Genomic DNA, 15,788 nt, shown 5'->3' with positions numbered 1-15,788 from the left:
TCAGAGGATAGCTCGACCATGACCTGGGACCGGGTCGTGTCTGCCGTATCTAAGATAATAATGCCGTATCTAAGATAATAATGCCGTATCTAAGATAATAAGGTTGAGTCGGCACTGACAGGCGGGATCATTTGTTATTTCAAATGTTCTTTTCCTTTCGGTTTGAATTTGTGGCTACAGATCTGAAGGGTTCAGCTGTCGTTTCAGCGTCCATACAAAGGGAAGTGTCAAGCAGTTTCACTTTTTACTTGTTGTTGCTGTTGTTGTTCTTGAATCAGTTTCTGGTGGTTGCATTTTCTGTGGGTTGGCTGGGTAACTCATTTGAACTATTTGTGGCATAAATCGTTAAAAGAGATGATCTCAATATAGTGTATAAGATCTTACACACACAAAACCAACCAACAAAAACAAACAGGTTTTCTGTAACATGCCTCGCAGAAAGAAGGTTTGTAGGTTGGAAACGTTGTCTTTATTTTGTCATATTTACATGCGTATTGCTTCCCCTCTAAGAAGTGTTTGAAGTGTTAGGACGGCAGGACATAGCGTCGATCGGGTAAGGATTTGCACAGACTTTTTGTTTTGCCTTGGGGGTCGTTTCCTTGGCTGAATAGCCGGAGGAAGTTCACCTTAGAGGTACCATACCCTTCTCGCGCAACCCGCCATGTTGAACATCACCTCTGTCCAGGCGTTACTCCATGGAATATGAACATCATTCCGCTTGAGCACATACCAACATTCATCAGCCTGGAGTGCGAACTTTTTCCGAATGTATTTTGCAGGTTGACGAACTTGTTGGTTATTAAATTAATTCAACCAAAAAAGTCTGACCCATGTGACCACAGAAGGCAAGTCAGGGTTTAGGTTGTTGGTATGTGTACATCCTAGTGGAAGAATGCTCTAACTCCATGTACACGCCTGGACATAATATATCTGAGGCGTGCATCCGATGGTTTGTTTATACGAGAAGGATATGTACCTTTAAAGGGAACCCACCCCTCCACTACCTCCGGCTATTTACACCAACGATTTCAGCCAAGGAAACGACCTCAAGGAAAAACGAAAAGTTTGTGTAAATCTTTACCCGACCAACCCTGTTTCCTGCAGACGACCCAAAGGCTTTCAGTAAACGATCCCCAAGGCAATGGTGGTTTTCGCGGACGGGAGGCTATCTTTAAGATGCAGCCGCGTGTTTTGCTTGGGGCTAAGGAGGTCAGTCCATCCATTAAACGTCCAGTTCCCTCCCGACGGGGGGAGAAGGCAGAGGGTTAAATAAAACGGTTCTTGTGGCAACTGTCGCGTTAGGTCTTTGAGTGGTTCCTGCTTGTGTTTCATTGATTTAGTGCCGCCCGGCATGTGATCTGTTTTGGCGACGTGTACAGACAGGGTTAAAGAGACTGATGGTCCTTGTTTGGTGGTGCTTTTCTGTGTTCAACTGAGGATGCCGACTCTGTGTGTGTGTTTGTGAGTTTTTAGGTCAGGAAAAGGGGAGAGGATTAGGGTTGTAACTTCTATGTGTCAAGATGAACACTGCAGTATCAAATTGTTTTGTTTTGCTTTTTATATTTAGTCAAGTTTTGACTAAATATTTTAACATCGAGGGGGAATCGAAACGAGGGTCGTGGTGTATGTGCGTGCGTGTGTGTGTGCGTGTGTGTGTGTAGATTAGACCGATCTTTATGAAATTTGACATGAGAGTTCCTGGGTATGAAATCCCCGAACGTTTTTTTCATTTTTTTGATAAATGTCTTTGATGACGTCATATCCGGCTTTTCGTGAAAGTTGAGGCGGCACTGTCACGCCCTCATTTTTCAACCAAATTGGTTGAAATTTTGGTCAAGTAATCTTCGACGAAGCCCGGACTTCGGTATTGCATTTCAGCTTGGTGGCTTAAAAATTAATCAATGACTTTGGTCATTAAAAATCTGAAAATTGTAAAAAAAAATAAAAATTTATAAAACGATCCCAATTTACGTTTATCTTATTCTCCATCATTTGCTGATTCCAAAAACATATAAATATGTTATATTCGGATTAAAAACAAGCTCTGAAAATTAAATATATAAAAATTATTATCAAAATTAAATTGTCGAAATCAATTTAAAAACACTTTCATCTTATTCCTTGTCGGTTCCTGATTCCAAAAACATATAGATATGATATGTTTGGATTAAAAACACGCTCAGAAAGTTAAAACAAAGAGAGGTACAGAAAAGCGTGCTACAGTAAAACCTGTCTCTAACGGACACCCTTGGGGAATGGTAATAGTGTCCCTATTAGACAGGTGTCCCTTCTTCACAGATGGAGGGGCCGGGGCAATATTTTACAAAGAGCACGTAAAATGAACAAGACACTTTTTGTCAGTCCTGTAGTATGTATTTATTGGATTGAACATGAGACTCACTGAACATGTGAGTAAACAAATGATACATGTAGCAAACAACAACAACAACAACAACATCCCCCCCACCTTAGCACCTACCCCGTTCCCTACACACACTGTGCATTCAAACTTACGCAAGTCGGACGTCGCAAAGCTAAAAATAGCTGACTCTTCATCAGTCATTCAACGGGAAATTCCGCAGTGTGTCTCGACCAACTAACTATTGTTTCCTTCGAACGATTGCTTACAAAGAGAGAGAGATCGAGAGAGAGATTAGTAGGAGGGGGGAAGGGGGGAGTGGTAAATGATAAATGGTTGCATTTTCTTCCCTGTATAAGTGGTCCACTGACAGGCAGATTCCGTGGGTACAGTTCTAAGCGCAGGGATTTATTATTTTTTTTATACAATTTATATCGCGCACATATTCAAGGCGCAGGGATTTATTTATGCCGTGTGAGATGGAATTGTTTTACACAATACATCACGCATTCACATCGGCCAGCAGATCGCAGCCATTTCGGCGCATATCCTACTTTTCACGGCCTATTATTCCAAGTCACACGGGTATTTTGGTGGACATTTTTATCTATGCCTATACAATTTTGCCAGGAAAGACCCTTTTGTCAATCGTGGGATCTTTAACGTGCACACCCCAATGTAGTGTACACGAAGGGACCTCGGTTTTTCGTCTCATCCGAAAGACTAGCACTTGAACCCACCACCTAGGTTAGGAAAGGGGGGAGAAAATTGCTAACGCCCTGACCCAGGGTCGAACTCGCAACCTCTCGCTTCCGAGCGCAAGTGCGTTACCACTCGGCCACACAGCAGCCAGGCCTTTGATTTCCCCAAGTGTCCAAAGGGGAGTCTTACCAATTGTAACAGCCTTTTGACAGATCTGGGCTGGTGAGGCGAATCGTTACACGCTAAGGACTCTACCTTGCTTTTGTTGTATTTTGAATGCTTTGTTTTTTCCCGCTGTTTCAGGACAGCAGCGGGCAATATTACCCCAGCGACACGCCTCATCCAAACACTTTCTCATATCTGGTCGTGGATCCCCTCAAGCGCCACGTCATCGTTCTCTATCACCGCTTTGGCGCCATCCCCTTCACGTGACGTCCGTCATCCCCCACATGACGTCATCGTCCTCTGTGCTGTCGTCATCCGTCCTCGTTCATTACATGTTTCATTGCATGTTGGCCTCTTCTTTGAATTTTCGCGTTTGTGTTGGTTATTACCATTTTTATCGTTGATGCTGGGGGTTATGTTTAACAAAGTCAATGATATTGAGTGACTGGTTTGCGTTAATAAATTTACTTTTTTTGAACTTCTGAAATAAATTCTTTGAATTTTGAGAGCATAGTCTGTTAGTCTGTGTATGTGTGTGTGTGTGTGTGTGTGTGTGTGTGGGGGGGGGGTTATCAACAGCAGGAATGTTTTCACAACACAGTATTTCTGCGGGATTCTGACTAGGGTAGTCCCTTTTCATGCATTCCACTGCTGGCATTTTGCTTGTGAGGGAATTTGCATTTTGATATTTGCTTGCATTCATTTTATTTAAGTATACCTACCCATTCATTAAGGAGGATTCTGTCTATGGCTTAGCTGAACCATGATATCTGATTTTACGTGGGTTTTTTTTGCTTCTTTCTTTGTCCTTTTATTTATTTATTTATTTTAATTTTCATTAATTTATTTTAGTTTTGTGTCTGTGTGTGTGTGGGGGTCAAACTTTTAACCAAAAAGGTCCCTATGTGAAGTTCTTCTTGTACCAAATACTGTGTATAGTGGTCTGCAAACGCTTAATTGAATCTGCTTGTGACCCAGACATTGAATACTAAAATGTCCATGTTCAAAGAAAGAAAAACGAGTGTCCATAAATTGAATTTTAAGTAATTTCTGGTGACATCAGACTCAGACGTGGGTTCTTTTTGTCCTTCATGAAAATTCATTACATGTACATTCCAAAACTCACAGGCTTTTTACAGTGAGAAATGACACCAACTAACCAAGACGTCTCTTCCTGGGCCTTGCTTCCAAAGTGAAATCTCTGTCGTCTAAAGAAAACAAAGTTTGACAAGACGTCATTTGGGAATAATGCATATGTCCAAGTGGAGGGATTATTAATACAAATATAAATGCAAAAGTCCGGACAGATCTGCAGTGGTGAACATGATGGCATAGAAGGTAAGGATGTACCTTTAAGTTTGGGATGTACCTTTAAGTTAAGGATGTACCTTTAAGTTTAGGATTTACCTTTAAGTTAAGGATGTACCTTTAAGTTTAGGATGTACCTTTAAGTTTAGGATGTACCTTTAAGTTAAGGATGTACCTTTAAGTATAGTCTAAATAAATCCATGATTTAATTTGTCTGAAAGCGTGATTCAGTCACTACATGTATATTCAATTCATTTAATCACTCACAAATTTGTTTTGCAAACCATTTGTTCATTACTTTGTTTCATTGTAATAAAATCCGTCCAACAAAAACAGATATACCTATTTTACCTTTATTGTAAAATCCTATTTACAACTAATATTCTAAGTGAGACAAGCACCAAGAGACATTTGGACCCCATGTATGCAGGATCAGTTTAATTTAATTCAGTTATTCTGCCTAAAAACTAGTAAAAGCACTGGAGATGGATATGGATGTTTAGTCAGAAGCTGTTTTCTAATGGGATTATAATTAATTGCAGTCACTAGGGACACAAAGTTGATCAAATTCTGAACAAATTGTTTTGATAAACGGAGCAACATACAATCAACAGTCAAGTTTAAAGCTGAACAGTAGCGATACAACTATTTGATTGGCTTTGGACAGAAAGAGGGGACACAATGCAGCTCTGATCCATCAAAGAGGGGACACAATGCAGCTCTGATCCATCCAAGAGGGGACACAATGCAGATCCATCAAAGAGGGGACACAATGTAGCTCTGATCCATCCAAGAGGGGACACAATGCAGCTCCGATCCATCCAAGAGGGGACACAATGCAGATCCATCAAAGAGGGGACACAATGTAGCTCTGATCCATCCAAGAGGGGACACAATGCAGATCCATCAAAGAGGGGACACAATGTAGCTCTGATCCATCCAAGAGGGGACACAATGTAGCTCTGATCCATCCAAGAGGGGACACAATGTAGCTCTGATCCATCCAAGAGGGGACACAATGTAGCTCTGATCCATCCAAGAGGGGACACAATGTAGCTCTGATCCATCCAAGAGGGGACACTATGTAGCTCTGATCCATCCAAGAGAGGACACAATGTAGCTCTGATCCATCCAAGAGGGGACACAATGTAGCTCTGATCCATCCAAGAGGGGACACAATGTAGCTCTGATCCATCCAAGAGGGGACACAATGTAGCTCTGATCCATCCAAGAGGGGACACAATGTAGCTCTGATCCATCCAAGAGGGGACACAATGCAGCTCTGATCCATCAAAGAGGGGACACAATGCAGCTCTGATCCATCCAAGAGGGGACACAATGCAGCTCTGATCCATCCAAGAGGGGACACAATGCAGCTCTGATCCATCCAAGAGGGGACACAATACAGCTCTGATCCATCAAAGAGGGGACATAATGCAGCTCTGATCCATCAAAGAGGGGACACAATGCAGCTCTGATCCATCTAAGAGGGGACACAATGCAGCTCTGATCCATCAAAGAGGGGACACAATGTAGCTCTGATCCATCCAAGAGGGGACACAATGCAGCTCTGATCTATCAAAGAGGGGTCACAATGCAGCTCTGATCCATCCAAGAGGGGACACAATGCAGCTCTGATCCATCAATGAGGGGACACAATGCAGCTCTGATCCATCAAAGAGGGGACACAATGTAGCTCTGATCCATCAAAGAGGGGACACAATGCAGCTCTGATCCATCAAAGAGGGGACACAATGCAGCTCTGATCCATCCAAGAGGGGACACAATGCAGCTCTGATCCATGAAAGAGGGGACACAATGCAGCTCTGATCCATCCAAGAGGGGACACAATGCAGCTCTGATCCATCAAAGAGGGGACACAATGTAGCTCTGATCCATCAAAGAGGGGACACAATGCAGCTCTGATCCATCAAAGAGGGGACACAATGCAGCTCTGATCCATCAAAGAGGGGACACAATGTAGCTCCGATCCATCTAAGAGGGGACACAATGTAGCTCTGATCCATCAAAGAGGGGACACAATGCAGCTCTGATCCATCAAAGAGGGGACACAATGCAGCTCTGATCCATCCAAGAGGGGACACAATACAGCTCTGATCCATCAAAGTGGGGACACAATGTAGCTCTGATCCATCCAAGAGGGGACACAATGCAGCTCTGATCCATCCAAGAGGGGACACAATGCAGCTCTGATCCATCAAAGAGGGGACACAATGCAGCTCTGATCCATCAAAGAGGGGACACAATGCAGCTCTGATCCATCCAAGAGGGGACACAATGCAGATCCATCCACGAGGGGACACAATGTAGCTCTGATCCATCCACGAGGGGACACAATGTAGCTCTGATCCATCAAAGAGGGGACACAATGCAGCTCCGATCCATTCAAGAGGGGACACAATGTAGCTCTAATCCATCTAAGAGGGGACACAATGCAGCTCCGATCCATTCAAGAGGGGACACAATGTAGCTCTAATCCATCAAAGAGGGGACACAATGCAGCTCTGATCCATCAAAGAGGGGACACAATGCAGCTCTGATCCATCCAAGAGGGGACACAATGTAGCTCTGCTCCATCCAAGAGGGGACACAATGCAGCTCTGATCCATCCAAGAGGGGACACAATGTAGCTCTAATTCATCCAAGAGGGGACACAATGCAGCCCTGATCCATCAAAGAGGGGACACAATGTAGCTCTAATCCATCCAAGAGGGGACACAATGCAGCTCTGATCCATCCAAGAGGGGACACAATGTAGCTCTAATCCATCCAAGAGGGGACACAATGTAGCTCTAATCCATCCAAGAGGGGACACAATGTAGCTCTGATCCATCTAAGAGGGGACACAATGCAGCTCTGATCCATCCAAGAGGGGACACAATGTAGCTCTGATCCATCCAAGAGGGGACACAATGTAGCTCTGCTCCATCCAAGAGGGGACACAATGTAGCTCTGATCCATCCAAGAGGGGACACAATGCAGCTCTGATCCATCAAAGAGGGGACACAATGTTTGTTTGTTTGTTTGTTTATTTGTTGCTTAACGTCCAGCCGACTACGCAGAGCCATATCAGGACGAGGAAGGGGGGGATGAAGGGGGCCACTTGTCAAGCGATTCCTGTTTACAAATGCACTAACCCATTACTTGTGTCCCAGCAGGCTTTAGTAAAACTAAATTAATACCTACTGGAAGATTACCAGTTTCCAGTATGTTAAAATAGGCTTAACCTATCTACTGCTGGACTTACATCAGAACACTAACAGATTAAACTATACATGAATCGCGAGACAAGCGGCAAGAGAAGAGATTTTTGGAAAAATACAGGTGAATGAGCAAGAAGGCAGAAAAAAGAAAAGAATTCATGAAGAAAAAGAGAGCATGACAGGAAAGAGGAACCAAAAATCTACCTAACAGCAAACTAGAAAGCTCCTGCGGTTCCAAAAACAGGAGGGGCCTTTAATTTCATAACCGCAGTGCCCCACTGCGGGAGGGACACAATGTAGCTCTGCTCCAAAGAGGGGACACAATGCAGCTCTGATCCATCAAAGAGGGGACACAATGCAGCTCTGATCCATCAAAGAGGGGACACAATGTAGCTCTGCTCCATCCAAGAGGGGACACAATGCAGCTCTGATCCATCCAAGAGGGGACACAATGCAGCTCTGATCCATCAAAGAGGGGACACAATGCAGCTCTGATCCATCAAAGAGGGGACACAATGCAGCTCCGATCCATTCAAGAGGGGACACAATGCAGCTCTGATCCATCAAAGAGGGGACACAATGCAGCTCCGATTCATTTTTTGCAACCCTGGATACTGTCCCTTGTTGTGTCTCCCATCTGTCCTACCCAAGTCTCCCACGCGTGCCTCTATGAAAGGTCTTAGCTGTACAGGGAGGTGTCAGTCCAACTTCAGCCACCATGCTGTACAGTGCTGGGGAGAATCTTTCACCAAGGCTTTTGAGAGAAGTGACAGGTTCAACGTTTGCAGTCAGACTTGTTGCAACCGCTCGAGCTTCTTATAGGCCGCGCAGTGAGAGACTTGGGGAGGTCAGGGGGAGACACACTCACATTAGGCGAGACTATCCATGGCAGACCTGAGCTGAATTCTGTCCTTTCTTTCTTTCTTTCAAACGCCAACTCCTCAGCTTAAAACGGCAGCTACACACACACACACACACACAGATATTTCTCAAAAAGAAGATGCTCAGCACTGTTAGTCATTGCATTGTACTGACTGCAGTATTCATTTCAACATATGGGGAAACATCTTTTCCAGTTTGGAACAAAATATTCAATATGCTGAAATATTATCCAAACCAACAGTAAAGTCCCATGATTTCATGAACATTTTTAATCTCAAATCGTCAAGATTGAGACTGCAAATAAAAATTCCAAACAATTCTTTCCGACTTAAACTAACTCTCTCTCTCTCTCTCTCAGGTGATCAAGAATCTCTTACATCCTCACTTCTATGTCTCGGTGTGCATGACTGTATGCCTTTTCAGCCACAACATTAAGACAAATTCCTGAGAACTCTAGCAATCAAGTATTCTGTATTAACGTATAGGACGTTCCCCACAATCACATGGTTAGTCACGTCCTCCAATTCGCCACACTAGGTCTTCAGGTAAATTGAATTCTGAATTCATTATGTGCTTGGATGAAAGCACTGGGGGACAGGCGCAATGGCCTAGTGGACAAGACGCCGCCCTCCCAAGCAGAAGGACGTGGGTTCGAAGCTCGGCCGCTCCTGGTGGATTTAGGGTGGTGATTTTTCAGATCTCCCAGGTCAACTTATGTGCAGATCTGCTTGTGCCTTATCCTCCTTCCTGTGTACAGGCAAGCACAAGACCAAGTACGCACGGTAAAGATCCTGTAATCCATGTCAGAGTCCGGTGGGTTATAGAATCAGAAAAATATCAAGCATGCATCCTCTGAACGTATGGCTGCCTAAATGGCAGGGTAAAAACGGTCATACACGTAAAAACCCACTTGTGCAAAACCATGAGTGAACGTGGGAGTTTCAGCCCATGAACAAAAAAAAAGAAGTAAGCACTGGGAGCATATCCTTGTGGTCAGGCAAATCCAGTAGAGTTCTGTTCGCTGTTGCGCTGGCACTAATGACCACCTTGAAGTATGCCATCCCAAGAGATCATCTCAGGGGCAATTTTCTGTAGCTGAGACACTGGTTCATGGCAGCCACAGTGACAATACTCTTTAAACATAATCCAAGGCATCAGTGCTTCCACAGAGTAGCACCTAAATCACTTCAGTCTTCTTTTCAATGCACTTCAAGGTCACACAGTCTGTCCAAACACAGTATCATGAGCATCACAGCAAACATACAGAAAACACTGTCTGAGACACCAACAACTTGGAGGCATCAGAGCAGGCCGTCACTCTTTAACACATTTTTGCACCTACTCGAGGTGTTTATCAACACATGTCACTGTTGTTGCTCAGCGTTTGAGAGACTTAGGGGAGACAAGCACTTTGACAGGTTTGGTCAGAGGGATGTTTTCTTGCAGCTTGAGCAGTTGTCTCCCTTCCCCGCAGGCCTCTACGACCAGGCTCAATTCCACATGGCACGACTCTGAAACACAATCAACATTTCTGGGTCTTGTGGCCTAGAATATCTCTCTCTCTCACACTCACACACACACACACACACACACACACACACACACACACCCACGCTCCCACACACCCACCCACAAAAATAGACACCAAATCTCTTTATGGCAGTTGCCCTCAGATGTCTACACACCTCTCTCTCTATGACTGTGTGACAGCACTGACCTGACCACAGGGAGTGGGACAGCATGACGGGGGTCACCAGGCGGTGTCTCAGGGGTCCGAGGCGTGTCCACGACGTCAAGGGCGGTGTCACAAACTGTGTTATCTGATCCGGGTAGCGCACCTGTACAACCACAACACACAGCACAGCATGTACATGTACAACCACAACACACGGCACAGCATGTACATGTACAACCACAACACAACACGTACATGTACAACCACATCACTCAGCATTTTTGTTACATGGTGCGCCTGTGGAGAAATACATGTCAAAGACACAAAAATGATGTCCCCAAAACAAAAAGCAATATGTGTACAAACTGTACGGGTGCTTACACATAATCAGTAAAAACAATGCTAGAAAACTGAGTGCTCTCATAAAGTCAAAACATCTGTTGGAATACACCATCACTCATCACAGAGATGACTGAACCTGAAAACAACGATACTTTCCAGACAAATGCTCATCTTCTTGTCATTCTGAGGTATGAATATCCTCATCTTTCAAAATAATCAATTCAATTTGTTCTGCCAACAAAAACTGAATTGAAATTTCGTCAAATTAAATTGATATGAATATTGGCAGTGTGCACAGAGAGCAGCCAGGCTGTTGATTTGGGGGATGTGACCAAGTGGAGCGATGGGTCTTATCCCATGTCCATGCCTGGGCACATCTGAGATGTTGAGTCAAACTGTTTGCATGGGAAGGAGTGTGCCTTTAAACCCAAACAAAACTAGGCAGTAAAGAAGTCAAGAGCCAAAACTCACGAGAATAGAAACCCTGTTGGTCTCCTCCAGGTTATAGACTGTGGCCACCAGGGTCACCGTGGCGGCCAGGCTTGCAGGGAACTTGATTGGCATGTCCGAACTTGCCGGTGGCTCGTGAATAACGGCCGTTGTTTTTCGCACATCACAGGGCGTCGCCAGAGTGGCCGGACGCAGGAGTTTACTGAGGTCACGGAAAATTTCAGGCAGCACCTGCAGTCTTGACCAGTCAACGCTGTCATAGAGGGAGACAACTTGCCGAGTGAAGTTGTCATAGGAGGTGGGGTCACTGTCCACTGAGCTGTAAGGGAACAAGACAGCAACACTTTAATGCAGAATTCCCTCCAATTATTCAACTTTTGCAGCTAAAACTTAACACAATAATTTAGTATAAACAGTGAAAGTTTTTAGCATTTTCAGATTTTTTTTTTAACACTGAAACTGTTTGTTTAACCTTAAGACAATTTTGTTAGACACACCACCAGAAAATGCCTCCCCTGCAACATGACATTGGATGTCTTTGTGTTTGACCACTGACCAGTCAAAAGTTTAATACAGTGGAACCCCCTCTTGAAGGCCTTCAAATATCAAAGAAAATCAGGTCTTAAAATGGAGCTAAATTTACAAATAAATCTGAAAAAGTAAGGTAAAAAAAAGGGGGAAGCCTTAACACTATTGTGACTAGCATTGCCACGGCGTTAACGTCCTGCCTGCCCAAGCTTGCCACCAAGAAACTTCCCAAAAAACAGTAACTGTAAAGAAATCTGTCTAGCAAGCTTGAATTAAGTCCAATCACCACCAAATTTTGTGTACTAATTAAAAAATGGATGCCCAGTTCAGTCGTGCTATTTATAAGTTTGTCACGCGATTTGTTTTAGCAAAGGGGGGGGTGAAAGGGGGATAATTTGTGTTTTTTAACGTTTTTTTGTGTGTGTTTTCTTTTCCACTGCTTTTTTAAAAGTTATTTTTTAACAGAAAGTATTATAAATAATTTTATAACCAAACAAGGTGTAAAACCTATGAATTAGCTGAAATATTGTTAAAATTCTACACAGAAATAAGGAGACAGTACAAAGAAAAAAACAAGCAAATCCCGCATTCACTCACAGCATCTTGACTCAAATGAAACAAAACTGTGACACTCACCAAATGATGTCTAGGTAATCCATATTGAATATAAGTCACATTTTCACAACAAAGTCCCAACTGTACACCTATGAACATTTCCAAAAGGATTAGGCTCCAGCCATCCATTGTTATCAGTGCTGCCACGCCCCCCTTGCAACTACACATTCGAAGATTCATGCAGTACCACCCTAACACGTGTAGTTTGCCGACTCATACTAGCAGCAACAACAGGACTGTTTCTTCCTCAATATCACTGCTATTATCGCTTTCTTGAGGCGAAAACAACACGTCGGAATCATGATCTACAGGGTCCTCAAGATCCAACATCCGGAGAATCTCCTCCCGTGACAAGGCTCGCCTTCGATTCATTTTTTTTCTCGAAAAAACCGCACAAACCAGGCTAATTTTGCATATGGCGGAAGGGCACACCAAGTGTGTCAAGGGAAACAACTCAATTTACTGCAAGCTTCAAAAACCGGGAAGCAATCACGAGTCGTGTACCTTGTATGTCTAATACTAAAATAGTCACTTCCCGTCCGTGGGCGTTGCAGCGCTATTACTAATATAGTCACCTCCCGTCGCGAAAGTGTTAATCAGTCTTTAAGTACAAATGACTCCCAAAGCACCAAATATACCCGTTAGAGAACCCATTTCAAGATCCTGGAACTGTTTTTATATTAACTATAATACACTAGAATTATCTGTTCCTCTGAAATATTTACTGGACACCTAAAACATGAAACCACAATATTTGAAAATTGCCATTCATCTAACAGTTCCCATGCTTGCATCTTAAAGGACTCGCTCACCTTTTTATGAGTGAGAGATACTGTCGAAAGGTGTTGCAGGCTCGAACCTTCTCCCCTAGAGATGCACGCTCCAGACGGAAGAGGAGCTGTATGGCCAGAGCCTTGACCTCCGTCTGACGCACCAAGGCCGCCAGCTCACCCCCCAGACCTAGATACAGCGTCTGCAGCTGTGTGGACTGCTGTAAGATCTGACAGAACAACAACAAACCGCTGACTGAGATATAACATCTCAGAAACAAAGGGCAGTAGGTGTGCTCTAAATATAGACAAGAACAGTGCATTGAGTTATGTAAGTGTGCTCTAAATATAGACAACAACAGTGCATTGAGTTATGTAAGTGTGCTCTAAATATAGACAACAACAGTGCATTGAGTTATGTAAGTGTGCTCTAAATATAGACAACAACAGTGCATTGAGTTATGTAAGTGTGCTCTAAATATAGACAAGAACAGTGCATTGAGTTATGTAAGTGTGCTCTAAATATAGACAACAACAGTGCATTGAGTTATGAAAACAAATCTCCTGGCACCTGAGCGAATAAGAAGCAATGAAATGAGAGAAAAAACTTACATCCTCTGACTTTCATCTTTGATTTGTAGTGACACATACCTTAGAAAGACTGCTTGTAACAGCTAAACACTTACAGACTTTCCTATAAAAGACACACACACATCCAGACATGCATATGGGTGCAACCACAGACACACAAATGCACAAGCCTTATATAGCAACACACACCACACACACTCTCACGTGCATATACAGACAAGTAAGACAGACAGGCACAGACACACACACTACCGTACAAACCTTATCAACAGAAGCAGCCACATTTTCCTGATAGACTTTGTCTGTGTCAGTCCTGACTGTGCTCTTCATCAACTGCACAAAGTCAACAAATACAAAAATACAAATGCATGATGAGTTTTGACCTCTGATCTCTGACATTCCCTTCTGCTTTTCTTCCAACAATTACAAATAAGTGTTCTTGTTTTTATTGTGTGCGATTTATTGTGTGTGCTTTTCTTGCTCATGTACTTCAGAATAACTGTCAACAGAATGATTTCACAGCAGTGTCTAAACTGCAGGAAACCTTCGGTTCAAAATCAAATTTAGCTGTTGGCAATGACATTCTGCCTTCCATGAGACTTCAACAAGCTTGTGAAGGAAAGAGCATGTGAATTATCAGACTTCATTCTGAAACAAAGAACGTTGACAGCCAAGCAGTATCTGTATGACATCAAAATTACCTCTTAGTGAGACTGGGGTGACGCAGTAGTTCCCCCATTACGGCAGCTGCTCTGCATTGAGAGAGTTGTCTCCCTGTCCTTAGCGTGAGCTATATAAATAGCAGCTCTATGTTTGTGGTATGTGGGTAGACGTGACACCTGTGAGATGTGGAGAGCTGTTTGTGGTATGTGGGTAGACGTGACACCTGTGAGATGTGGAGAGCTGTTTGTGGTATGTGGGTAGACGTGACACCTGTGAGATGTGGAGAGCTGTTTGTGGTATGTGGGTAGATGTGACACCTGTGAGATGTGGAGAGCTGTTTGTGGTATGTGGGTAGACGTGACACCTGTGAGATGTGGAGAGCTGTTTGTGGTATGTGGGTAGACGTGACACCTGTGAGATGTGGAGAGCTGTTTGTGGTATGTGGGTAGACGTGACACCTGTGAGATGTGGAGAGCTGTTTGTGGTATGTGGGTAGATGTGACACCTGTGAGATGTGGAGAGCTGTTTGTGGTATGTAGGTAGACGTGACACCTGTGAGATGTGGAGAGCTGTTTGTGGTATGTGGGTAGATGTGACACCTGTGAGATGTGGAGAGCTGTTTGTGGTATGTGGGTAGACGTGACACCTGTGAGATGTGGAGAGCTGTTTGTGGTATGTGGGTAGACGTGACACCTGTGAGATGTGGAGAGCTGTTTGTGGTAGGGTCTGGCTGCTGTTGTCACATGTAATGCTCTTGCAAACCTATGCATTCACACTGCAGAATGTTATACGGCTATAGATGCAGCCCAAGCTCACTCCTGTTTGACTAACTTGGCCTCCAAAGGTAATTGGAGTGTTTCAATCACTCCTGTTTGACTAACTTGGCCTCCAAAGGTAATTGGAGTGTTTCAATCACTCCTGTTTGACTAACTTGGCCTCCAAAGGTAATTGGAGTGTTTCAATCACTCCTGTTTGACTAACTTGGCCTCCAAAGGTAATTGGAGTGTTTCAATCACTCCTGTTTGACTAACTTGGCCTCCAAAGGTAATTGGAGTGTTTCAATCACTCCTGTTTGACTAACTTGGCCTCCAAAGGTAATTGGAGTGTTTCAATCACTCCTGTTTGACTAACTTGGCCTCCAAAGGTAATTGGAGTGTTTCAATCACTCCTGTTTGACTAACTTGGCCTCCAAAGGTAATTGGAGTGTTTCAATCACTCGGTGACATTAGCAGTAACTGAAGTGAGCGTACCTCAGTGAGGATGAGTTGCGATGACAGGAAGAGACAGGTGCATTCTGTGGACGCCGACACCTCACTGTCCAGAGCCTCCACCCGCTCCAGGTCCCTGAGAGACAACAATCAAGCTTTTACAGACACATGCTGCATGAACATGAACTTTTAGAGGAAGGTGATATAAGTTAATTAGAATACAGTGGAACCCCCCTTTTAAGACCTCCAAAATCCAAGCAAGTCGGGTCTTGAAAAGGAGCCAGTCTTAGAATGGAGGCAAACTTA

General features: G+C 43.8%; 2 protein-coding genes across 2 annotated transcripts in view; one reads left to right on the top strand and one right to left on the bottom strand.

Moving 5' to 3' along the window:
• LOC138983651 (cilia- and flagella-associated protein 300-like) overlaps nucleotides 1–3,732 on the top strand; it is a 121,999-nt gene extending 118,267 nt beyond the window's left edge. The window contains exon 7 of the mRNA XM_070356932.1: nucleotides 3,365–3,732. Coding sequence (XP_070213033.1) covers nucleotides 3,365–3,493 — 129 coding nt within the window. The 3' untranslated portion in view covers nucleotides 3,494–3,732. The remainder of the gene's footprint in view (nucleotides 1–3,364) is intronic.
• A 5,039-nt stretch (nucleotides 3,733–8,771) lies between these two features.
• Nucleotides 8,772–15,788, bottom strand: part of LOC138983643 (integrator complex subunit 4-like) — a 28,837-nt gene continuing 21,820 nt past the window's right edge. The window contains exons 14-19 of the mRNA XM_070356925.1: nucleotides 15,525–15,618; nucleotides 13,873–13,944; nucleotides 13,063–13,250; nucleotides 11,129–11,426; nucleotides 10,358–10,478; nucleotides 8,772–10,151 (exon numbers count right to left, since the gene is read on the bottom strand). Coding sequence (XP_070213026.1) covers nucleotides 10,018–10,151; nucleotides 10,358–10,478; nucleotides 11,129–11,426; nucleotides 13,063–13,250; nucleotides 13,873–13,944; nucleotides 15,525–15,618 — 907 coding nt within the window. The 3' untranslated portion in view covers nucleotides 8,772–10,017. The remainder of the gene's footprint in view (nucleotides 10,152–10,357; nucleotides 10,479–11,128; nucleotides 11,427–13,062; nucleotides 13,251–13,872; nucleotides 13,945–15,524; nucleotides 15,619–15,788) is intronic.

Source organism: Littorina saxatilis, linkage group LG13 (genome assembly GCF_037325665.1).
Source record: "Littorina saxatilis isolate snail1 linkage group LG13, US_GU_Lsax_2.0, whole genome shotgun sequence".
NCBI lineage: Eukaryota > Metazoa > Mollusca > Gastropoda > Littorinimorpha > Littorinidae > Littorina > Littorina saxatilis.
Note: the sequence above shows the minus strand (reverse complement) of the source record. Positions and strands in the feature narration are given on the sequence as shown.